The following is a 26,760-nucleotide window of genomic DNA, read 5'->3' on the forward strand; positions in this document are numbered from 1 at the left end:
GGCTATTTTAGAAGGCGGGCAAAAATGGTCTATGAATTCCTCTTTCATCTTAGCCCATGTGGTGACCGACCCGGGGGGAAGTGACTTGAGCCAATCTTTTGCAGCACCCTTGAATGTGACTGGAAGCATACGAAGTAGCTAGGTCTCGCGTGGCACATTAGGTACATTGAAGTAGTCAGCCACATCATTTACCTCATCCAAGTGCTTGTAAGCATCTTCGTGGTCTTTTCCATAGAAGGGAATCTCCTTAAGTTGAGCGAGTATGTGGCCCTTTAGCTCGAAAGTAGCAGTAGCGGGAATTACGGGTTGCATAATTCCCAGGCCGGTATCGTCACACATCCTCTTCTTTCATTCCCCCATGGGGACTTCATCGATATTAGCCATATTGATAGCTAAATCGTCCTCAAAATCGGATTCGTGCTCGTATGTAGGTTCTTCTTTTTCCTCGGTCTCGTACTCGGTGTCTTCTTTAATCGGGTCTTTGACTGCTACAAAGGCGCTGGATGCTCCTGATTTACTGCTCTTCTTCTTGCTGAAAACGGACTTAAGGTTCTGTAGTGGAGAATTATTTGAAGAGACGAATTCTCCAACGGATTTTCCTTTGTTCCTCCTTAGTGCGGATTCCGGGTCTTCGAGAGGAGGGACCAGAGGTGTATTAGATCCTCGGGTCATGAAACAACTGCAAATAAAACAAGAAAAACACGTGAAAAGAACAAAAATAAAATAAAAGTTAAAATTGTGAACAGCGATGGACTCGCCGAGTTGCTTCGAGTGCACTCGGCGAGTTCAAGGCAAAAACAGAAAATTTTCTAATTACTTATTAAAACGGATTTTATTAAAACTTATACTAACTACTAAATTACCTAAGAATTTAACTTTGCGTAAGATAAATCTCACACAAAGGATCGATAAAAATAGAAATTAGTGCTAATTTAAAACCGTTCCCCAGCAACGACGCCAAAAACTTGATGTGTGTGAAACGAACTAATTTTAAACCTACTTTTAATTATAAAATGAACACACAAAGGCAGTGGACCTATCAATTGTGGTACAACTAAATAAGTAGGGTATCGAACACAGGGATCAGTTGTCTAATTTAATTTAATTCACTAGATTATTTATTCGGATTAATTTAGACTTGTAATAGCTAACCAATTTGGTCGTTTAGTTAACCTCTTGCTGATGGTCATCAAACAAGATCACACATGAATTTACCTAATTGTCTATTAATTCTAGTTTCACGTTCGTTATTCCTAGACATATGATAAAGTGGTCACATAAACATATGAGGTTGATAATTAAAAGATGTTCATACTATTTAATTATCTTCCTATCAACAGAAAAATAGTTATCAATCACACACAAGGTTCTTTAACAAGCTAAAATCAACAAAATCATCAATATTGAATTAATCCTATCAATAATCAAACCATAGTCTCAATTTTGTATCCCCAAATAGAAGTTTAAGAGTTTTAGCTCATGATTGAGGTAATTAACAACAATAAAACGAATTCTAATTGTCTAACCATGATTGAAAACAATAGATTAAGTAGAATGATGAGAATTTGCCTCAAATCTCCTTCGGAATTGAATTCTAGGTTGTATCTTCGTTCTTCAGATCTCTCATGGCTCTGATTCGCAGCTTGCTTCTCCCTAAGGGTTCCAGAATACCTTATGTCGATCTAGACAACTGTTTTTATAGATTCGAACCGACTCGCCGAGTCCACCCCTTAATTCCCGTACACGGTAAGTCATGGAGTCTTTATCCTCTCGAATCTTCGATGCTACTTGCCGAGTAGTCGACCCTACTCGCCGAGTCCCTTGTATTTTAAGCATTTTTCTTCTTTGTTCAACTCCCGAACTCCCAACCGCTTCTCCTGCTTCCTTTTGCTTCCGAGCTTCGCTTTTGGACTGAAAACACAATTCAAACACTTTTAAGTATCTTTTGTCCATGATATGCAATAAATTAGCTAATAAATGATAAAAATCTATACTTATTATGAGGCTAAATATGCAAATATCAACGAGTCACCCCGATGACTCGGCGGGTTGGATTGCACTTCAGAGAACTCGGCGAGTACCCAAGGGTACTCGGCGAGTTAAGGTCAATATGGACTGTTGACTTTGACTAAGAAATTTGACTTTGACCAGGGGTTGACTAGTGGGTTATGGGGTACCTTATAAGGTTAAGGACTCATGAGTATATTGTACTATGATGGTAGGTGGTGGATCCCGCGTCAAGTGATCCGAGAGTTGGAGTTTACCCTTCGTGTCGACATCTATGAGGTGAGTTATCCTCACTATATTAATAGGGTCTACGGCACCAAGGCCGGCCTTCTAGACAGTATGTTATGCTCATATGATCCGTAGGGATTGGTGTGTTAGTGACCTGCTAAGTCGGTACTCTAGTTACAGGAGAATTCTATAATTGATGATCAATGTGACAGATATGTTTAATGTTTATATATGCATGTATATGATAGTATGCGCACATGGTTATTTGCTTGTGGCTGGGTTGAGGCGGTCCTGCTTTGTGCTGTAGGCCGATACACCCTATGAGCGGTCCGGGGAGACTGTAGGCCCATGTGGCGGACCGGTCATGCCGAAGGCTCGGGATGGATTCATACAGACTGTAGGCCCGATAGGGCGGTCCAGTCAGGCCGAGGGCCCAGTATGCATGATTGATTGAATTGATTATTACTGTTGTGGTATTGTCAGTATGGCATTGGTATTTTGAGGGTAGCTCACTAAGCCCTCGGGCTTACAGTTTTCAGTTTATTGTTTCAGGTACTTCAGGAGATCGTGGAAAGGCGAAGGCGTGACCGTACCGCTCCTCATCCTTATGTTATGATTTTTGGGACACTCTGATGGAAAATAATTTGAAAACATTTTGTAAACAATGCTATGTAGTTTTCATTTATGATTGAAAAGTTTAAATTTGGCGTAAAATTTATGGTTGTTACAGACTTACAGTGTCGTTAAAAAAAAATAAAAAATAAACTGTATTTTTTATAGAAAAATAATGATAGGACCAATAAACCACTTGGTGGTGAATATATTTGTTTTTAATTTATTCAAAATGATTGTTTGATTTTATTATCAAAAAAATATGCAATAATTCATATTTAACTTATAAAATCCGTTGAAATATTATGCAATTCAATTTAAAAAACTATTTTATTAAATGATACAATAAACATATGAAAAGTCTTGTAAAACTCATTTTACATATTATGCTATTTTTTATTTGATTTTTGCTAACTATGGGTAAATTATTGAAATAACATTTTATAAGAAGAAATGTCAAATTTATCTTTATAAATTCATTAATAAAGTTAAATGTTCTTTTGCAAGTACAAATTGTTTTAACCAATCATGTTTAAATCATTCTAACATGTTGTACATAATAAGTTAGATATTTTAGTTATACTATAAACTCTCAACAAAGTAACAAATCTATGAAGGTTTATAAATTTTGTTGTATAAATCATAGCAAAAAATCATCTTTAACTTTTCATAACAAAATAACAAATCAATGGAGATCACCCACCAACATGCTAAAATAATCTATTTTACGAATAACTTTATTGCGTGTAATTATGAACATAATCAATTATAACCCATCAATTTCAGGATCGTAGAAGAAAATCATGAGAAAACCCTAGACGGACAATTATGGTCTTCTTAGACGAACAATTGTATTCTCTCATGTGTGGATATACATATTTAGATGGTTAAATAGTGTTTAATATTCCACATCCCTTGTATTTTTAGATGACATTATACCATGAACATATTAAAAGCCACTAAACATTTAAGAAACCATATATTCTCTGAACAATTAGGAGGATGATATCAATGATTCGGTTTTATTAACACATCGCCTTACACTATTCATTTTGAAAGTTATTGGTGTTGTAAATAATAAGCAAAAAACTAGTTGACCTGAAAAGGTCAAATTTACATGTGAGGGTCCTTATCAATTGACACTACAATCAAATAGCAAGCGTCAAACATAATGTATATAGAGTAAGTAAGGACTGTTTGTTCATCTTTTAATGGGTCTGTTAAAAGGTTGCGTCTGAATCGGCCAAAGCCACATCATTTGGTTAGGTTTTATACAACCTCTTATTGGTTGGAGCACCCCTGATTGACTCTAAATCATTCATCGATTCAACATATTTGAATGACTCTAAATCATTCACCAATTTAACATATTTGAATGAGAAAAAATCCCAAGCTATGTGTATGCATCTTCCTCCGGTCAAGCTTCCATCCTAATGATACACCCAGGATTGCAGCTTCCCTCCCATCAACACTACCCTTCTTGTAAAAGTCATCTCTTCGACAATATATCCCCTCCCTTTGAAGTCTCGCTTCCCACTAACACCTCTCTCGTTTTGAGATATAAATTAATTATCAATGATGGTGGCAAACTCAATCTTCATTAGAAATCAAGTGATGGTATCAAGGAACCATTGATGTAACAATTAACATGTTATATCTATTTAATCTTCCTTATGTTTCATCAAATTCTCATCGAGTTCAAATCAAGTGTTTATCAATATGTTCAACATATTAAGATGGTAGCTAAACAATGTTTGATCCCAAAACCATAGAATGTTGTTGTTGTCTTGAATGTGTAAAGGACCTAGAATCCCAAATAATATGCCAAATAATATGATGATACATGCATTTTTGTTGGAGGTAACACAGAGAATATAATTGACGTAAAAAAAGTTTTTTTACTGAATTGATCCAATCAGATATATGAATGTGTGTATTAAATATATAAATATTTTATCTAAATATGAGTTGCATTATTATATGTGATACATGTATGTATAAAAAGACAAAAATGAATTAGAACTTATAATTGTGTTTAATCTTAGAGAAATAACGATGACATTAAAACCGAAGTGGTAAAAAACAATAATGATTAAACTGGTGGAGACTTGGACGAGAGCTTTTGTGGAAATTATTGGAAAAAAATTAAAGTAAAGTATAGTTTTTAGAAAATTATTGTGTTTTATAGTTAATTTACTTTTAATTATGTAACTTGTAATGAAATTTGAAATAAAAATAAAAAATAAAAAAATAAGCCCAATCAAGTGTTGATTGATTCGGGTGGCATGATGAAAGCCAGGGTAAAAGCTCCGCCGATTTGACAACCCTCCAAAATGTGCAGCGACGATCAAGTCTGTGGCGGTGATGATGGTGTTCGTAGTCGTAGCACCGCCGCCCACCTCCGCCAATCCCGAGCCTGCCACCACTTTTTCACGCCCTACGCTCCATAACATTCCCTTCCCCCCTCCAAAGGTCCAACCCCTTTCATTCCCACCTCCGACTTCGCCGTCATCTCCGTCGCTCAAGGCGTCGGATAGATACCAGACGCCGAGACCTGCAACTTCCGTCCACTCTCCGCCTTGTACAGCTTCTAGGATTTCTGGGACCGTTTCCGGTTGACCGGAAATTGATACCTTGTAAAAAACTGAAATTTCTGCTTCAGCCAACTGGTAAATGCTTCATCCTGTCTTTCTTTTATTTACAAATAATTTGTGGTCTTTTTATTGTTTGTGTGTAAAGTGTAAAGCCCCCAAATATGTTTTTTTTTCTTAAATATAATAATTTTTTTTTCAGGAAACTAAATAGGAGTGAGGATCTGTCTGATTGGTTGGATTAAGCGTATAGTTATTTGGCAATGGTGGACTATCCATACCCAACCCAATTCCTAATGCCATTGCCTACTTATCCTATAAAAGAGGTTAGTTGTTATTTAAATTACCATATTGTATAGTTATTTTCGTTTCACTAGTTTCTGATACCTTTGTGGCATAAAATGATTATTGATTTATTGTATAAGATAGTCACATATAATTTAAACTATTTGACTTAAACATCAAAATATAAGAGGAAACAAAGTACGTATTTTTTGTTATATCTTGGTCTTGAAATCAAAAAACAAAAGCCATGGATAAAAAGAACAATTCTTTTTCTTGTCTTATCATCAAGATAAAGATAAAATGGAGATGTTTTTTCTGGTTAGCATTTTCACTTTAATTTTTCTTTGAATGCCATAGATAAAGAGAAAAAGTAAGTTCTTTTTCTTGTTTTATCTTGGAAGATAACATGAATATGTATTTTCTTGTTAGCTTTTTAACTTTAATTTTCTTTGAATTTAATGAAAATTTAGCTCTTTTTATAAAAAGAACCCTCCACTCCACTTCACTTCACTTCTGTTCTTCATCGCCAGCCACCCTCCACCACCATGGCAAAACCTTTTTTCTTATTCTTCCTCCTAATCATCTGCCTACTTTCATCTTCGCCGGAATCTCGCCGGCCACCTCCGTTTCCCAGCAAACCTTCACGTCTTCTCAAAACCCAAAACGTTCTTGTTCAGCTGAAGTACAGTTACGAGACACGATACTTTGATCAGACGCTTGACCATTTTAGCTTCAATGATCTTCCCAAGTTCCAACAACGTTATCTCATCAACTCCGATCACTGGGTCGGCCCTAATCGTTTGGGCCCAATCTTCCTTTATTGTGGCAATGAAGGCGACATCGAATGGTTCGCCGTCAACACCGGCTTCGTTTGGGAACTCGCCCCTCGTTTTGGTGCCATGGTCGTCTTCCCTGAAGTAAAAGCCCTAATCACTATACACTAATTTAATTTCTTCATTTGCAGCGCTTCAAATGCATATTTCAGTCTAGTTATTGATTCAATTTTATCAAAACATGCGTGATTTGATTTAGCATCGATATTATGGTGAATCGATGCCGTATGGGAGCCAGAAAGAGGCATACAAGAACGCTTCTACTTTAGCTTATCTAACAGCCGAACAAGCACTTGCTGATTACGCTCTTCTCATCACCGATTTGAAGAGAAATTTGTCTGCCGAAGCTTCCCCTGTAATTTTGTTCGGTGGATCATACGGTGGAAGTAAGATCTTTTCCAACAATTCCAACAAAAATTAAACAATCTCATCAAAAGATTTGATCTTTATACATGTTTTCGGATCCTGGTTTTTGTGTAATTGAGAACAGTGTTGGCAGCATGGATGAGGCTCAAGTATCCTCATATTGCAATCGGCGCACTTGCTTCTTCTGCTCCGATTCTTCAATTTGAGGATATCGTGCCCTTGGATACGTTTTATGATATCGTCTCCAATGATTTCAAAGTCTGTCAAAATACTTTATTCCTCATTCATCTTCTTCGCATTTTCTTCAAGTTAACCTTTTTTTTAATATATATTTGTTGTTGTAACATAAATATAATAGCGAGAAAGCAGAAGCTGTTTTGATACAATAAAGAAATCTTGGAATATAATAAATTCGATGGGTCAGAAAGCAAATGGTCTTGATCATCTTGCCAAAACTTTCCACTTATGTGGGTAAGAACATAAAAAGCAACCCCTGTTTTCTTTTCTTTTCTTTTCTTTTTTCTCCATTATTATGTATCAGTTATCTACACATTTTTATAAAATGATGTGTAAAAATATTCTAGAAAATGAGTGGTAAAATGGAACGAAATAAGAAATAAGAAAGAGCAACCCCTGACTTTCTTTGTTAAGTTGTTTGTTTATTACATTTGGGTGTTTTTATTTGATGAAATGAAGATATAAATAAATTTTCAGGAAACTAAATAAAAGTGAGGATCTTTCTGATTGGTTGGATTCAGCGTATAGTTATTTGGCAATGGTGGATTATCCATACCCAACAGAATTCCTAATGCCATTGCCTGCATACCCTATAAAAGAGGTTAGTTGATATATTTGAGTTTTTGTTATTTTTGTGAAATGTGAATTTGAGTTATCAAATAAAGGCTGAATTATTTGCAATTTCACATTCCTTTTGATTTTCAAACTCTGTTCGATAAATCGCATAATTATAGCAATGTCATAAAAAAAAAAAAAAAGGCAATTTTGAAGGTACAATGTCTTGATAAGAAAGAAACTTGAAAGTAGAATGTAAATAGTAACAGAATGAAATGAAATTAAGATGCTATAACAAGCAAATAAATGAAAGTAGCATGCTATTTGTTGCATTTAGCCGTATGTGTGAATAAAATATACATTTTTCACTAAGAATTAATGAATTTTTAATAAAATAATTAAACATAATGGAATGAAAAAGATTTGTGTCATTCAAAATTCCATTCCATTCCATGATGGAATGAAAAATAAAAACACTGGCTAAAGATACAAACTTTCTTTCATTTGGAATGAGCCAATCCATTCCTGCCCTCTGATTCCATTCCATCATACCAAGTCAAGTGTGTGTTTGAAATTGACAGGTTTGCAAAGAGATAGACAATTCCCCTGATGATAGGAGTGGGAGTGGGAGTAGTGTTTTGGAGGGTATCTTTAAAGGTGTGAGTGTGTATTACAATTACACCGGAAAAGCCGATTGCTTTCAATTGGATGATGATCCCCATGGCATGAATGGTTGGAATTGGCAGGTATGTGCTATGTATGTATGTATGTATGTATGTATGTTTGTGTTTGGAAACAAAATGATGACAATTACAATGTTTCTTTCAGGCATGCACGGAAATGGTGATGCCGATGTCTAGTGACAGAGACTCGAGCATGTTTCCGGAATGGGAATATAATTCCACTTCTTATGCGGAGGAATGTTGGAATCAATTCCGGGTCATTCCTAGGCCCACTTGGATTACCACGGAATTCGGTGGACATGTAAGAATAAATTTAAAAAAAAAAAAAAAAATTCCTTTTGTTATAAAGCTAATATATATTTGAAAAGGAAATGAGATTGTGGTTTTATAATTTGTATGTGTAGGATTACAAATCTGTGTTGAAAAAATTTGGAAGCAACATCATCTTCTCAAATGGTCTCTTGGATCCTTGGAGCGGTGGCAGGTATTATAACTTTCAAGACAAAGTGATTATCATCATTATTTTATTTTCTAATAAATACTATAAGAAGGTAAGAAGGTCAGCGACTTGAACATTGTGTTCACAAAATAACATTATTTTAATGGATTATTTGAACAAAAACAAATATCTTGTTACCTATTTTTATGATATTTTGTTTAGATGTAAAAAAAGAAAAACAAATAACTAATTTAATTGGTATATGTTTTTGCAGTGTTTTGGAAAACGTGTCAGAAAGCGTAGTTGCTCTTGTGACAGAAAAAGGTAACCCGTGTCATACATTTTGTCTCATAACAAAAAAAACAAAAAAAAAAAACAATTCTTATTTGATCGTGTATCTTCAGGTGCACATCATTTGGATCTACGTGCAGCCACAGGAGATGATCCTGATTGGTTGGTGAATCAAAGGGAGTCTGAAGTTGAAATCATTCAGGGTTGGATCAATGATTATTACGACAATAAGAAAGCCGTTTTTAACATGTAAAGATTCTTGGTTTTTGTTGGTAGTTACAAATGTTGTATAGGCTTCTAAGGGAAACTTTTGTTCCACGTGTGTATGTATATAACTTGTTGTATTTTTATTAATAAAATTTCACGTACAACATAGGATGCAAATGATTTCTAGGATTATATGTCTGACAATTAATGTATAAGAAAAGTACAAAGAATGCAAATGATTTCTAGGATTAATGTGTCGTATTCACCCTCTACATAAAACGCCACCAGGTGAAGCATACAAGAGGAAACAACAATTAAGTGGTAATAAGTTTCAAAATTTAATGTTTATTCCACAAAGTTCATGTAAATGGTAAGTCTCAAAATCGACTCTTTGCATTGGTTCGAGTCAAAATCACCTCATTTTCAAGAATTAATTATTGCCATCATGATGGAATGATTCTTTTAGTTCATCGTATGTGTACAATAATTAATTAATGTGTTTTTATTGTCGCATGCCTAAAACTTTTTCTTACATAATTCAAATGCTATAGCTGCTTCTATCATAGACTATGGTTGAAAACCATAAGTTGAATGGAAGAGGAAGTCATGAACTACCCATGAGATTACTGCTTGTATAATGGTTTTTGATCAAAGATGTTAAACCACTAAATGATAGAAATAGCAACGCATTTGCATTTATTTGTTGATTATAACATCAGCCTTTCATATTTTATTACATCATCTATCACTATTGTATTTTGTAGACTTCAGATGTTGCTTCCTTCAAGATTTGATCAACTGTGCATATGCAGAATCTTGAAAATTAAACAATGAAACATTTTAATTAACTTATATTACTACCACTAGTACAATAAAAAAGTTTCCATATTAAAAATTGTCAACGGATTTTTTGTTATGATAGTGCAACATTTTTGTTCTTCCAAAAATCGTGAAGCATTTGATAAGTTTGCACTAATTTGCTTAATCTTTAAGCAGTCAAATGAATGAAAGCTTCTTCAAAAAGCAAGATAGGGACTACTCTGACTTACCATATTTTATATTTTGATCTATTTTTACAAAGTGCCTTAAACATATTCATTAAAATACATAATTTTTAACAAATAACCTATTAGAAAATCGTTCCAAAATTAACTATAATAACATTGCTTTACACAACCAAAGGATTTTGATTTAAAGAAAATAACTATAATATTATATTAATGTAATTTGTAAATAGATTATTAACCTAGAATACGTATATCATAAAATAGAAGAATAATAATTTACCTCATCTTTAGTTTTTTTTAATCTTTTTTCTTCCACATCTTCTTTTTTATTACTTAAAATTCTATGAAATTATAATACTATGAATAATCGATTTTTTATAGGTTTTTTTATCAAAAAATTAATTAATATATCTTTACATTTCTAATATATTTAATAAAATTTCCTTATTTAATTAGTTATATTTAAGCACAAGTAGCATCTATAAAAACAAACAAACAATGATTCTTTTTATACACATAAAATTTCATAAACAGACAACTTAAAAAAAATAAATAACTATTACATATATATATTTTTGAAAATAAAAAATATATAAAACTATTATGTATATATTTATAAAAATAAGAATGACAAAAATATTATATGACCATTACAAATTTAATATTTAATTATGTGTGTATCCGTGCAATGCAGCGGGATATAACACTCATCATTAGGGTCTAACTGAAAATACCTTTAAGAAAAAACTTCGATTTTAAAATCCAAATTTGTTCAAAGTAAGTTTAAAGAATTAAAATTGTACCAAAACATAAACGTTTTTAATGTTAAAGTAGCAAGGTTGTTAACAAAAAACATATCAAAACACAAATTCAAGATCACCACATAAGTTGTGGTCTTTTCGAAATCCAAGATAAAGTCTTCTACTTGTTGATTCTATTTTCCACCTAAGCATATGTCAAAACAAGTTAGGCAATGGATTTGCATAGTGAGAGTACCCGAGGTAGATTCATTTTGAGTAAGAAGATCACAATCTATCTTTCTCGAACCGGCCTCTAAAAAACCGTTTTTATTTAAAAATCATTTCCAAAGTATGTAGGTGTTCTTGAATCAAATCTTATCAAAGACTATTTCAAATATATATTGGATTTTAATTACCCAAAACAAGTCAAAACAAGCCTTTTCAAATAAGTTGGGATTTGACGATCCATATTAACTTTACAAAGCCACCAACATCTTTAAAATAACACTGGTTAGTTAATCAATAATCAAAGATCAACTTGGTACAAAAATAGGATAAGTAAATAAAAGTATTAACGTCATGCAAGATGCAACTATTCCCAAAACCCAAGTTTCTTTTAAGAAGTCAAATCTCACAATTTGATTGCTAGGACTTGAGTATGAAGAAGCATATTTCAAATATACACCATATAGTTATGACAGAGCATATTCCAAAAACAACTAATAAGGAGGATAAAAGAAGGAGCGTATTCCAAACAAACATCTCCCAAGCCTACATCATAGGCTAGGCATTTGTGAACCATCACATGAATAAAGAATGTTTTATAGAATCATTATCATGAATGAGTAAATGTTTTGATTATTCTCTGATTTCTTGAGAATACTTATACTAGTGATAATACGAAAACAATTGTAGGTAACAAAGTCGAGACCCGAAAAGGGACACGTAATAGTCTAGTTCGTGAACTTTATCATTTAATCCTTAAAGATAATAGGAATGGTTGTGTGGGGAAATTTAGTGAAAAGGTGTTGTTTGGTTATGATGAAATTTTGAATCAACAGGGTTAATGTTTCGATAGCGAAACTAGGTCGACGGGCTAATAAGTTGTCATAAAGGAACCTAGAACATTATGTTGAGCATAAGACAATAGAGTGAGTCAATTTAGTATCGTAGGGGCACAGTACAGAGACAATTCTTACTTGGGAAAACTAGAAGCGAGTGGCGGTGATCGCACTAATTCGCTGAGTTTGTGATTTCGGGGACGAAATCATTGTAAGTGGAGGAGAATTGTAAAGTCTGTAAGCTAGGGTTGGACGTTTAAGAGAATTTAATTATAATTATTCATTTTTATTAAATAATTAAAATCCTCTGTTAGTCCCAAAACTATAGATCCACATCAGTAATCAGTGAAGTAATAACAATCAAAATAGAGTGTATAAGAAGTAGAAGAGAAATAACATCAAGCATGCACACATCTATAGCTCATAAATGTCAAGTACACCTTGAAAGTACACACAGATAAATCATTGTTCATTCGTCACTCACTTCTGACACACTGACACAAACTAAAACTATTTATACCACCTGTAGCAGCACACAAGAGTGCAGCCGCACATGCGTGTACGACCGCACACACAGGAACGGCAGCACACACCCACAACCAAGCTATAATTACTACAACACTCCCCATCATCCTACCAACACCTATACAAAAGAATGCCTAGCCCAAACCATAAAATCATAGACCATCAATCTCCCCCTTGGTTTGTGGCTAGCATGAACTCAGGTCTTCATTCTCCAAGAGCTTTGGATAGCTTCATGTCAGCTTTTCCCATGGATCCCATCCATAGCTTTCCATTTATGATAGAGGCGACCATTATAGTGAATTCCTTCGCATCAACCTCCATGACATCTTTTCTGCAAATAATTTGGTGACGAGCTAGGGTTCGAATGTCTCTCTCCCTAAATCTCAAAAGATCCTTTGCGCAGACGAGTCTCAGAACAGTCTCCCTGTTTTTGAACTTGATAGCTGCAGTTGCTGTTTCGTCATCAAAAGCCCAAAACTCCATATCATCAAGATATCCCTCCTGAAAATGTTGTGGAATGGAAATCTCTTTGACTTGATTAGTAGCAGGCCACAACATGATCTTCATTGGTCGGTTAGTCTCAGGATCAAGAATATCTTTATCCTTTACAACCATGGCTTTTGCCGTCTTCATTGATGGGAAGTTATCCCTAACCTGTCTGATCAGGAACTGATGGAAATTCGTAGCGCTTAGATTATTAGAGGGATTGTGGAATGGGGCTCTTGAGAGTTCAGAGAGATCGACCTTTGTTCATGAGTGAAAATCATGGATGTTTTTGTAGTGTTCTGAGTGACCAAAATTCCTCTTAACCACCCATAGCTTAGACTCAGGATCATAACCCCACATTCTAATCCCAGAGCGATCTCCATACTCATCACCAAATTTTCGTTTTTTAAGATCCGTCACAGTTAATTCAGTATCCTTTGTCTTTTGATTTTCGTTTGAATTTTTCATGAAAAGTAACCCTTCGCTTTTGTTAGCCATAACAGTCCTCTTTCCCTGTTTGATTGTGATGCGGGCTCTGCTGCCTTCCGGTTCCTTTTCAAATCTATTGACAATTGTAGTTGTTCTAGAAGAAGGAGGATCAACTGGAAGGCCACCTGAAGTAGATTGTGTGGAGGTCATGGGAGGATCCTTAATTCCATGCGACTGCTGAAATAATGCTTTAACTTTATCCCCGAAAGCATCATACAGAACATTCTTCAAATTAAAGTAGAAGGCAGTCACAGAGCCAAGATTCGTCTGTAAATCCTTAATCTGTTTTGACTTCTCTTCATCCTTTTCATTAAGCTCTTCTACGTGAGAAGTGAGTTGATCCAGTTGAATGTTCTTTTCAATCAGTTCTTGCCTGAGAACACCAATCTCTTCTCGAAGTTTTGACACAGCAGACTTGTCATCACCTGAATGCTCTTCTCTGAAAGATATACCTTTGCCAAGAGAGGAAGAGGTTGGACTGTGTTGAGCAAGGTGCTTGGCGAGTCTGATAGAGGCCTCATCAAGCGACAGTCTCATTGGAGAATATGTCGGAACACTAGATGGTTCGCCTGTCTCATACATGGTACTTGGACCTTCATAGGATTGGAGAGGTGGGGTTGCAACAGTTGTGGTGATAATAGTGGATGAAACAGGTGGTGACTGGTTTTGAGGGAATACTCCCTGCCTCAAATTCTGATCCATTCCTTGTACGGGAGGCAGAGAGGTATGTGCCTGTGTTGAGATAAATGTAGGAGTAGCAGAGTCTAGGGGAGGAATCCTTGAATTTGTACCCTGTTGACTTGAATTTTCTTTCATTTAGGTAGACGAAGGAGGCATAGAATTGAGAGTCTTCTTTGCAGCCCTAGTCTTGGTTGCAGTTTGAGCAACTTCATCGACCTTTTCGAAAAACCTGTCAGAGAGATCTAGATTTGTGTCAAGTTCATTTTCCTGTTCAAAATCAAAGTTGAGGGGAATGGCAACATTGTCAAGGCTTGAGAAGTCCATATCATTTAGAAATCCGTCATTTCCTTCATGTTCTTCTCTATCTCCAACAGAATCACTCTCATCTTCCCCAATCTGTATCATATCATGTTCTGATGCAACTCTGGGCACAGGAGATTTTAAACCTTCTTCAATTTCAGGTTCAGAAGTAGAGATGACCACATCGTCGGTCTATGTAGGACAAGAAGATTCGTTGGGTTCTGACTGATCATTCTCCTCGGCAAAGATACCAAATCTGATTAAAGGAAATTTTCCTTCAAAGTTAAGCTTTCCTGATCTCTTTTGCTTCATTAAACCAAAAGCACTTGGGCCGACTGACTTGATATCTAGGGTCTCTCCTTTCCTTTCAATCTCAGGATGCATGACGTTAAGGATCAGTTGGATAAACCTTGGATACATCAGAAACTTGTCCCTTTTGTTTCCTTCAACATTCAAAATCATCTCATGCAAGATAAATTTTGAAAAGTTAAAGTTTACTCCAAAGGCCAAAGCAGTGATGGCACCAGTATTCGCCAGAGATATCTCGTTAGCACCGGATCTGCGTCCTGAAATACAACTCACAAAAACATGAGCCAGATATTTCCAACAAGGTGGCAACAACTTCTTGTGGGTTGGTGGAAAGGTTCCTTCATAGCCCATTTTCCCAAGAACTTCCTTAATCTGATTATCACTAATCTCTCTTGGATATTCATGTTTATCATCGATTTGTAGGGCTTCTCGAATGATGTCTTCCGTAACTAAAACTTTCTTTCCTTGTATATATGCCTCAAGATATTCCTCATCGTTATTGTTCCTCTTTACAGAAGCGCTCCCCCAAAATTCTTTAATCAGATATTGGTAAATTGATGGACTGAATGTGAGAGCAGAGACCAAGCAACATCTTCTCAGACCATCAACAATAAATTTGAGATCGAGATGGGCCATAGGAGGATCTTCTAGTAAGATGGCCAAGTTGTGCACTTTTGCGAACTCAGAGTCTCCCATGATTTTCTAAAAATAAAATAAAAAAAAATTAGAAAATTAAGAAATTTCCCATATAAAAAATTAAATCAACATTAGATACACAACCATACACCTAGCAGCAAACTCAACCGTACACGCAGCAACAAACTCAACCATACACGCAGCAGCAAACTCAACCGCACACACAACAGCAAACTCAACCGTACATGCAACCGTACTCCTTCAAAGTTCCAACCGCAAACCTTCAAAAACTCAACCGCACAATCAAAAGAAATGGATATTTTGGACAAATTTTAATTCCAAACTAGTAAACACAATGATTTAGTAGCTGTTCTTCAATTCAAAAGTATGAATGTATCTCAAAAACCATAAATTTCTTCAACTGCACAGTCAAAAATACTTCAATTGATACCGAATTGGCTCTGATACCAATTGTTAGTCCCAAAACTATAGATCCAAATCAGTAATCAGTGAAGTAATAACAATCAAAATAGAGTGTATAAGAAGTAGAAGAGAAATAACATCAAGCATGCACGCATCTATAACTCATAAATGTCAAGTACACCTTGAAAGTACACACAGATAAATCATTGTTCATTCGTCACTCACTTCTGACACACTGACACAAACTAAAACTATTTATACCACCTGTAGCAGCACACAAGCGTGTACGGCCACACACACAGGAACGGCAGCACACACCCACAACCAAGCTATAATTACTACAACACTCCCCATCATCCTACCAAGACCTATACAAAAGAATGCCTAGCCCAAACCATAAAATCATAGACCATCATCCTCGAATAGGATAATTATTCGTTATACGTGTTACAAGCTATATAAGTATCTATTTGACATATGAATGTTATGTCAACAAATACTATAAGTATGAAATATTTATAGAAAATCTTATTATAAATGTGTTGTTGAAGAGATAAAATAAAGTGTAAAAATAAAAAAATTATTTAGGATAAATAATCTTAACAAAAGTTGTGGTAGTCAAGATGACAATCCCATGGATATAACGAACGCTTAAATTTGACTTCGTATGAAAAATTTATGGTTTTTTGAAGTTTCGCGTTCAGTCTACAACAATGTATGTCATAAAAAACTGAAATACCACCCATGTCAAGTGTTTATTTGAATTATTTTTATTACCATTTTGATTTGTAACAAAAATAGAAATTTGATAAACAGACAACTTAAAAAAAAGATAACTATTACATATATATTTTTGAAAATAAAAAATATATAAAACTATTATGTATATATTTATAAAAATAAGAATGACAAAAATATCATATGACCATTACAAATTTGATATTTAATTATGTGTGTATCCGTGTAATGGAGCGGGATATAACACTCATCATTAGGGTCTAACTGAAAACACCTTTAAGAAAAAACTTCGATTTTAAAATCCAAATTTGTTCAAAGTAAGTTTGCAGAATTAAAATTGTCCCAAAACATAAACGTTTTTAATGTTAAAGTAGTGGGGTTGTTAACAAAAAACATATCAAAACACAAATTCAAGATCACCACATAAGTTGTGGTCTTTTCGAAATCCAAGATAAAGTCTTCTACTTGTTGATTCTATTTTCAACCTAAGCATATGTCAAAACAAGTTAGGCAATGGATTTGCATAGTGAGAATACCCTAGGTAGATTCATTTTGAGTAAGAAGATGACAATCTATCTTTCTCGAACCGGCATCTAAAAAACCGTTTTTATTTAAAAATCATTTCCAAAATATGTAGGTGTTCTTGAATCAAATCTTATCAAAGACTATTTCAAATATAATGGATTTTAATTGCCCAAAACAAATTAAAACAAGCCTTTTCAAATAAGTTGGGATTTGTCGATCCATATTAACTTTACAAAGCCACCAACATCTTTAAAATAACACTGGTTAGTTAATCAATAATCAAAGATATTAGCCTTATCTTGTTCTTTTTTTTTCACGTTTTTTTAGCATCCGATGGTTGTTTTCGGGGAAACATATTAAAAACTCAACAAATCTAGTTATAAACGGTAAGTAAAGAAACAGAGAAATTGAATCCGTAATTTCTAGATAATAAGATCTAGTTAATTCTTATAGTTGGTCCTATAACCGAACTATGTTACTGAAATACCACCTACAACGCTTCATTGGACGTTGTAGAAATGAATAAAATATTTATCACCCGCTTCGATTGATCGGTTAAGGTTGTAGCTAGCAACCACGGGTGGCGGTGTCAACCTGTATAGATCGATACATACATATCTCAGCTCCGAAGATTAATAGTTATAGTGGTGTGGGTCTTCTAAGTATTTTTGCACTTAGGTAAATGAATAATGTCTCACTCATAAGGCATTTAACTAAGGTTTATCATGGAAAGTCGAGTATGCTCGATAAATTCATAAAAATGTATAATGCTTTCTCAAATAAGTGGGGAATCCCATGGTAGTGTACATAAGTAAATAAATGATTTTGATATATATATATATATATATATATATATATATATATATATATAGAGAGAGAGAGAGAGAGAGAGAGAGAGAGGTTAGGTTATTTTGTTTCTAGTAACTATTGTGTGCTAGAATGCACAGATCTGGACCATTGGATAAAATATAATCGAACATCATGATCTGAGGGTCTATGATAGTAGAATAAGATAACATGTATCATATAATCACACAAATTTCAGCATAAGGGCATTTTAGTCAATTAACCTATATTAAAAAAAGGAAATTTTTCGGATTTTTAGGGATAATTAATTCCTTTATTTTTAAAAATCTGAATATTTTAAATTAATTCAAAATTAAAAATCCGATTTTATTCTGTCAGAATAATAAAATGTTAACCATAAGCTAGTAAATATATTTTTCGATTTTATTCTGTCAGAATAACAAAATGCCAACTATAAACTAGTAAATACATTTTGAAAAGACTACACAAAATCAATTCTTGAACTAATAATATACCAAATAATTACATTGTTTGATTGTGATTCATTGAATAATAACAACATTCTAAAAGAAAAAAGAAAAAAAAACATCAAAATCTAACAAAAATACACTAATCTATTCTAAGAGAATCGTATTTTTAAGCAACACTTTATACATTGTAGCATAACACATTCTGGTATAATACACTCTCGTTCTTTATGTTTTCTTCCTTCTCCACATCAATGTTAGCCTCATCAAAACCTAAACTCACAAAGAAAACATAATCAAGTTTCAAAAATTAAAAAATTCAATGCATTCTAAGAGAATAAAAACTATAAATTCTAACAGAATGTATTAAAGACTATAAAGTTTGACAGAATATAGTAGATAAATAAAAACTATAAATTCTGACAGAATGTAGTAGAGACTATAAAGTCAACCATAAAGCATCACAAATTCATTACCAGTTAAACAAATATACTTGTTGTTAACAATTATTCTCAAACATTCTAACAAAATACATTTATATAAATAAATTCTAATAGAATACATTATAAAATTCAGGAGTTATGATTGAATACAGAATTCAAGAGTTGTGATTAAATACAATGGGCTTAAAAACTTGTTCATTTCAGGAAACAAGTCCTTAAAGACATCCCTTGCTGTCACACCCCCGAACCAGACGGCGGAAACGTCCGGGGGCTGTCGTGACTCAATTGAATACCATAACATTGAATATATATGAAACATAACAACATTCGTCACCATTCATCAACATAGTACAACCAGTAGTGTTTACATATCATACATTGTTTAAACATTACATTCCCCAAAAATTAATTTGTTCAATTCATACAAAAATAAACTGCAACCGTCACTGAATATGATTTCCCTTGATTCACTGGTTCCCTGAGAATACAAGTATTTTGAAAAACGTCAACATATGAAATGTTGGTGAGTTCATAAGTAGTGTTTGAAATCGAATGTTTGTATTGTTTGAAAAACCACCAGAAAATCCGATATTTTCTGAAAAGATAAGCTTTTGAAAACATTTGTGAAGATCCATAGGTATGCTTGTTTGTTTCTATACTTGTAAAAAAAAATTGTTCATTGAAAATGTATGCATTTCAAATTTGTAAGTATTGAAAACCCTAGGAAAACCCGATGTTCTCCTAGTTCCTTGAATTACGTGATGTTACATTGAAACCATTGCATAGCGTATAGTGTCAGTCCCAGGCGACGTTGGAAGGTTCTCGAGCAGGATTATTTACTACAAACCCGCGTTACACAAACGCCCAGTTTATAGTTATACTAACGACTCCGAAGGCATCGTCAGTACTAATCGCGTTATCCAATCGCCCTGACTAGGTGTAGTCCCACATCCGAAGAGAAAGAGGTCACGAAGACCCCGGTAACTCCATTAGCCGGTTGGGGATAAAATGTACGAGGGGTCCCCGACCCGCCTCGCATGAAATGTAGACTTTACTAGCAATACCAAAGGACCCTTGGGGACCGGTGGTATACAAGCCATTGAAAGTCCATTTACGTTGTGTCGGATCGGTAAAACCCAACACACCGTAAAAAAAATGTCTTCGGGCCTTAAGATCAGGTCATTGGGCTAGCTAGGCTCAACGAACAAGATTTTACACTTGTGGGGCCCAAAGATGGTGCGTAGACGTCTGTGCACACTCGCATGTATATGTATTACCAAACGTTACTTGTATGAATCGTAGTGTCGTAGTGTTAGTAGTTGTAGATTTCTATTGGCTCGAGACCGAGCCAATTCGTTTGACAACGACTTTTGGGTATTGTAATGTATTGTATTTCGTCGATAGTCGCGGTGCCATTATTTGATCAAATTGTGTACATTGAACTAGCCTTGAAATATTCCTGTTTTCAGCCCCTCATTATTTGTAAAATTTACATTTTCAACCCTTTTTATTAAATACTACCCGGTTTGGTCCTTAAACTATTTTTCTTGACATTTTAACACCAAAAATTATTGAAATTAATATTTTTCAACATATTTTTCATAAAAACAGTTTAAGTCCTTAAAAATGCAGTTTTCTCGGTTTTAATCCCTTCTTTTCGCAACTTTGACAATTTTGGCCCAAATTGGAAAATTTTTGCAACTTTGGTCCTTTTTAAATTTAAAAAGCATTTTAAACCTTTGAAAAGGATTTGGAACACTTATAGTTCACTGTTTTACAGAAAGTTACAGTTTTGGCCCTCCAAAACAGAAAAATTCACATAATGGGCCTTATTGGGCCGAAATTTTCATTTTTAGCCCATTAAGCTTGGAATTTATGTTTTTAATCCCCTAAATGAGTATATTTCCAGAAATTTATTTATGGAAACTGTTTTGGCACACTTCATCCATCAGAATCTGTGAAATGTCAATTTGGGCCCTTATTTTTGCATTTTTCACATTTTAGGCCCAAAATTTGTGTTTTTAACCCAAAGAAAATTATTACTAAACCACTTAGCCATTTTTCTTGAAGCACTTTGTGTTTAGAAATATATTTGAAGCTAAAATCATTTAACACAAGATATATCTCGGTTTTGATGAGTTTTAAGGCTAGATCCAACATAAAAACACATAAAAGCATACATATAAGCATGGAAATCATACAAGGCATACAAAACACATATAGATCTACACTTTCACTTGTATTCCCCCCCCCCCCCCCACAAAACTCATAAAAACAGAAAATAGGGGGTATGAAGCTCACCTTGGGGTGTTGATTCGGTTTTGCAAGGAAAATGGAAGGAAAATGAAGTGTTTTTGGCCTTGGCTCCCTTTGATGAAGATCTCGAGTTTTGAGATGGTTCTAGGGTGCAAGATCACGATTTTTGCATAGATTAGGAAAGGATTTTGATAACAAAAGAATTTAAACCATAGATCTATGCATAATCTTACCTTAGATGATGATTTTTCTTGAAAGATCTCCTTGAAAGCTTCTTGAAATCTCGAATTTATGGGGAGGAAATGAGAGAGTTTTCTTGAATGTTCTTTGAGGGAATTTGTGAAATGTGTGTGTGTGTTTGAGATGTGGCCGAGAGTGAGAGAGAGGAGAGAAGTGAGGTGATTTTGAAGTGATGCTTGCATGGGAAAAGGGAATATCTTGCATGGAGATCCTATGGACAATAGTGAGGTGGCATGTGAAAGTCAAACCTTTCTCTTGGGCTTGATTTGGGCCGAAAATGTTGGAGGGAAAGAGAATGTTTGGGCTTTAAATACTTAGCCCAATTTTCATGGTTAAGTTGAGTGATTTGTGGTCCAAATAAATTTAAAGGTGATTTTTATGACTAGTTAGGGTCAAATTAGGTTAATTATGGTTCCTAGTCATTAATTTATTTCATTCTAGGCCCAACATGGCCCAAAATGTTGCAATAATTTAGTGTGGGTCCAATTAGAGCCCAATTAGGGTTCTAAGCCCATGATAGTCTAATTGGAAGCTTATTGGTCCCTTTGGATCCAATAAGGGAGTCCTAGCCCAAAAGGGACTTAAACAAGGACTTCTAGGGTCTCCAATTGTTTGATGACTATTTGTGGTACTAGCATGTTGTGTTTGATTGAAGTTTTTGATTCATATTAACTTGAATGTATAGATTACATAGCTCAAAATTTTCAGTTGTGACATCATCCCCCCGTTAGAGGGAATTTCGTCCCGAAATTCTGTTTGAAAGCTAGATTTGAGAATGCTAAAATAGGTGAGGGTACTTTTGCTTCATTTGATCTTCGCGTTCCCACGTGAATTCTGGCCCACGCTTTGCGTTCCACCGTACCTTCACGATCGGGATGCGACTTTGTTTAGTACGCTTCACCTCCCTGTCCATGATTTCGATTGGTTCTTCGACGAACAGGAGATTCTCATTGATTTCGATTTCGTCAAGAGGAATGACGAGAGTTTCATCTGATAGGCACTTTTTCAGATTAGAAACATGAAACACGGGGTGTACACCGTTTAGCTCCGCGGGTAGTTGTAGTCTGTAGGCTACCGGACCTATTCGGGCGACGATTTCGAAAGGTCCAATGTACCGTGGGTTTAGCTTTCCTCGTTTTCCGAAACGTATCACCCCTTTCCAGGGTGAGACCTTCAACAATACTCGATCACCGACCTGGAACTCTAAGGGCTTTCGCCGTTTATCAGCGTAGCTCTTTTGCCGGTCACGCGATGCCTGTAATCGAGCTTTGATCTGGACAATCTTTTCTGTGGTCTCGCGAATGATTTCCGGTCCTGTCATTGCCCTATCCGACGTATGTGTTCTTGCTAGCTGGGTGTCACCTACTTCAGCCCAACATAACGGTGATCTACATTTACGCCCGTACAGTGCTTCGAAAGGGGCCACCTTAATGCTCGAATGATAACTATTGTTATATGAAAACTCGATCAACGGTAGGTGGGTATCCCAAGACTTTCCGAAGTCTATCACACATGCACGAAGCATGTCTTCGAGCGTCTGAATGGTTCGTTCGCTTTGACCGTCCGTTTGTGGGTGATACGCGGTGCTCATATCAAGATGAGTTCCCATTGCCTTGTGGAGCGACTGCCAAAAGCGTGACGTGAACCTACTGTCCCTATCCGAGATGATGGATTTTGGCACTCCATGAAGTCTTACAATCTCTCGTAGGTACAAACGCGTCAGCCTCTCCATCTTGTAGGACTCTTTGATCGGCAGGAAATGGGCAGATTTCGTCAGTCGGTCGATTATTACCCATATGGTGTCCAATCCGTCCGACGTCTTGGGCAGCTTGGTCACGAAGTCCATAGAAATCCCCTCCTATTTCCACTCAGGGATTGCCGGTTGCTGTAACAATCCGGAAGGTTTCTGGTATTCCACTTTTACTTTGGCACACGTAAGGCACTTACTAACATAAGTTGCGATTTCCGCCTTCATGTTAGGCCACCAATAGTGTTGCTTAATGTCCAAATACATCTTGTCCGAACCAGGATGAATGGAGTATCGTGTCTTGTGGGCTTCCTTCATAACGATCTCCCTGAATCCTCCGATTTTTGGGACCCAAATACGGTTCATGAAGTAGTATACCCCATTCTCTTTGACTTCCAGGTTCTTCTCCATACCGCGTAATGCCTCGCTAGTTCTATTTTCCGCTTTCATAGCCTCTGCCTGGACTGATGCAATTTGAGCGGTCAGATGAGACTGAATGGTTATCGAGTGCGTTTTCGTACGGCGATTTGTGTACTCCTTCCGACTTAATGCGTCAGCTACCACGTTGGCCTTGCCTGGATGGTACTTGATCTCGCATTCGTAGTCGTTTAACAACTCCACCCATCTTCGTTGTCTCATGTTCAGCTCCTTCTGATTCAAGATGTGCTGGAGGCTCTTGTGGTCTGTGAAGATGGTGCACTTTGTACCGTACAGGTAGTGCCTCCAAATTTTTAGGGCGAAGACCACAGCTCCCAGTTCTAGGTCATGGGTTGTGTAATTTACTTCGTGCGTCTTTAGTTGACGGGACGCATATTCTATCACTCTTCCACGTTGCATGAGAACGCAACCTAAGCCTTGATTTGACGCGTCACAGTAAACTACAAAATCTTCCGTTCCTTCAGGTAGAGATAGTACAGGAGCGCTACAAAGAGCTTGCTTCAAGGCTCGAAACGCAATCTCTTGTCGGTCTGTCCACTTGAATGGCACACTCTTTTGCGTAAGCAAGGTAAGTGGCCTGGCGATTTTAGAGAAGTTTTGGATGAATCTCCTATAGTAGCCTGCTAGGCCTAAGAACTGACGAATTTCTGTGGGCGTAGTCGGAGTTGCCCATCCTTCCACAGCTTTGACCTTAGAGGGATCCACATGAATTCCATCTTGGCTAACTACGTGACCTAGAAAATTCACGCTCCGTAGCCAAAACTCACACTTAGAGAGTTTGGCGTAAAGCCTTTCCAATCGCAGCGTTTCTAGGACTTATCGGAGATGTTGGCCATGCTCTTCTTTGCTTCGAGAATAGACGAGGATGTCATCGATAAACACAATGACGAAGTTGTCCAAGAACGGTCGACAGATTCGGTTCATTAGGTCCATAAATGCGGCGGGTGCATTTGTTAGACCGAAGGGCATTACGACGAATTCATAATGTCCATAGCGGGTTCGGAAAGCGGTTTTAGGAATATCTTCTTCTCGGACCTTGAGTTGATGGTATCCGGACCGTAGATCTATTTTAGAAAAATAGCTAGCTCCTTGGAGCTGGTCGAATAGATCATCGATTCGTGGGAGTGGGTAGCGGTTTTTAACAGTGAGTTTATTCAACTCTCTGTAATCGATGCACATTCTGAAAGATCCGTCCTTCTTCTTGACAAAGAGCACCGGAGCTCCCCATGGCGAGTAGCTAGGTCGGATAAATCCCTTGTCCAGAAGCTCACTGAGTTGGCTGGACAATTCCTGCATTTCAGCAGGTGCCAATCGATATGGTGATTTAGCGAGAGGAGTTGCTCCTGGAACGAGGTCGATTCGGAACTCAACCTGTCTCTCTGGGGGTACTCCTGGAAGATCTTCAGGAAACACGTCCGGGAATTCACACGCTACCGGAATGTCTTGGATGTTAATTTCTTCTTTGGCCTTGTCTACTATGTGGGCCAAGAACGCTAAGTTGTTCTTTCGCAGATGTTTTTGTGCTTTGATGCACGAGATAAGACGAAGATTCGTGCTAGGTTTGTCTCCGTAAATTACTAGGGTTTCGTGATTCGGGAGACGAAGACGAACGGCCTTCTCGTGGCACAAAATCTCAGCATGGTGGGGGCTTAACCAATCCATGCCGATAATCACATCGAAACTCCTAATTGACACTGGCATCAGATCTATTCGTAAGACGTGTTGGTTAAGGGTTAGGGTACATCCAGTGTAGATTTCCCTAGTGGATTCGGTCTTCCCATTGGCCATTTCCACCGTATAGGTTTCATTTAGCTTCTGGGGTTGTTGTTTTAATAAATGTTTAAACTTCTCGCTTACGAAACTTCGCTCCGCTCCGGTATCAAATAAGATGCATGCATAAGTGTGGTTTAGGAGGAACGTACCGGTCACAACTGCGGGGTCCTGAACTGCATCACTCTGACCCATAGTCAGCATTCTTCCTGCTCCTCTGTTTCCTGAGTTGTTGTTGTTGTTAGGGCAGTCTCGACGGAAATGTCCCGTCCTTCCACACCCGAAACAGGTGTGGCTAGGCCCTGCGTTGTTGCCGCCGGCATTGGTGTTGTTGGTATTGCGGTGGTTGTTATTGTTGTTCTGGTTGTTTCCCTGACTCTGGTTCTGAGAAGGATAAGTCCTGCAGAACCTTGCAGTGTGTCCCCTTCGGTTGCAACTGGTGCAATGGAACTCCCTACATTCTCCTTGGTGATGGAAACCGCACTTGTTGCATTTGGGATGATTACCGGAATAGGGTCTTGAAGTATTTGAAGCAGCTGAGGCTGGAGCATGTGATGTGACTGGTACCGGCGCAGTGACAGCGTGAACTGCCACCGTTTGCTGCTTTTTAGAGGTCTCGGGACCCTGGCGCCCCTTCCTCTTGTTGTTCCATCCTTTCTTACCATCACTCTCCTTCTTCTTCTCAGTCTCTACCGGTGTCTCGCCCTTTTTGTGGTTATGATCATATAGTCTCTTTGCCAATCTCTTCGCACTGTCAAAAGTTTCAGGGTTCGCAGCTATCACATTCCCTTGAATGGGGGATGTCAGTCCCCAAATGAATCGTTCAATCTTCTTCCCCTCTGATGTGATCATACCCGGGCACAACAGAGATAGTTCGCTGAATCTCAATATGTAAGCATCGATGTTCCCATTCTGCACCGTGAGATTCCATAGTTCCTACTCCATCTTCTGTATTTCGCCTCGGGGGCAGTACTCAGCCGTCAACATCTCTTTCATCTCTGCCCAGGGAATAGAGTTGGCGACAGGGAGTGTCATAGCTTCCACATGACCATTCCACCAAGTGAGTGCTTGGTCCACAAAAGTGCAGGCCGCGAACTTCACTTTCATCTGCTCGGGGCACTCGCATATCTCGAATACCAACTCTACCTTCTCGATCCATCGCTTTAGGGCGATCACTCCTCCGGTACCGTTGAAAGTTCGGGGTTTAGCGTTCGCAAAATCCTTGTAGGTGCACGTTTTAGTGAGTCCTTGGTTCGTCCCGTTGTTCGAACTTCCGGATCCTTGCCCGTTACCTCCTCCGTTGTTCCCTCGGTGAAGTTGTGCCATAGCCGCTGTGAC

At 36.7% G+C, this 26,760-nt stretch overlaps 1 protein-coding gene across 1 annotated transcript; it reads left to right on the forward strand.

The window, feature by feature from the left end:
* Positions 1-6,162: 6,162 nt before the first annotated feature.
* On the forward strand, positions 6,163-9,498 carry LOC111910696 (uncharacterized). The gene is made up of 10 exons (XM_023906526.3): positions 6,163-6,640; positions 6,756-6,942; positions 7,047-7,180; positions 7,281-7,393; positions 7,637-7,760; positions 8,296-8,460; positions 8,543-8,698; positions 8,802-8,881; positions 9,111-9,160; positions 9,241-9,498. Exons 1-10 carry the CDS (start codon positions 6,269-6,271, stop codon positions 9,378-9,380), a joined length of 1,521 nt encoding a protein of 506 aa, XP_023762294.1. The 5' UTR covers positions 6,163-6,268; the 3' UTR covers positions 9,381-9,498.
* Positions 9,499-26,760: the final 17,262 nt, after the last annotated feature.

This window comes from Lactuca sativa, chromosome 4 (genome assembly GCF_002870075.4).
Source record: "Lactuca sativa cultivar Salinas chromosome 4, Lsat_Salinas_v11, whole genome shotgun sequence".
Lineage (NCBI taxonomy): Eukaryota > Viridiplantae > Streptophyta > Magnoliopsida > Asterales > Asteraceae > Lactuca > Lactuca sativa.

Excerpts from the sequence above, each read along its gene's own strand:
- LOC111910696 (XM_023906526.3), top strand. The coding sequence starts at position 6,269 with ATGGCAAAACCTTTTTTCTTATTCTTCCTCCTAATCATCTGCCTACTT. Across the intron at positions 6,641-6,755 it reads CCATGGTCGTCTTCCCTGAA|CATCGATATTATGGTGAATC; the intron begins GTAAAAGCCCTA and ends GATTTGATTTAG. Across the intron at positions 7,761-8,295 it reads CTGCATACCCTATAAAAGAG|GTTTGCAAAGAGATAGACAA; the intron begins GTTAGTTGATAT and ends TGAAATTGACAG.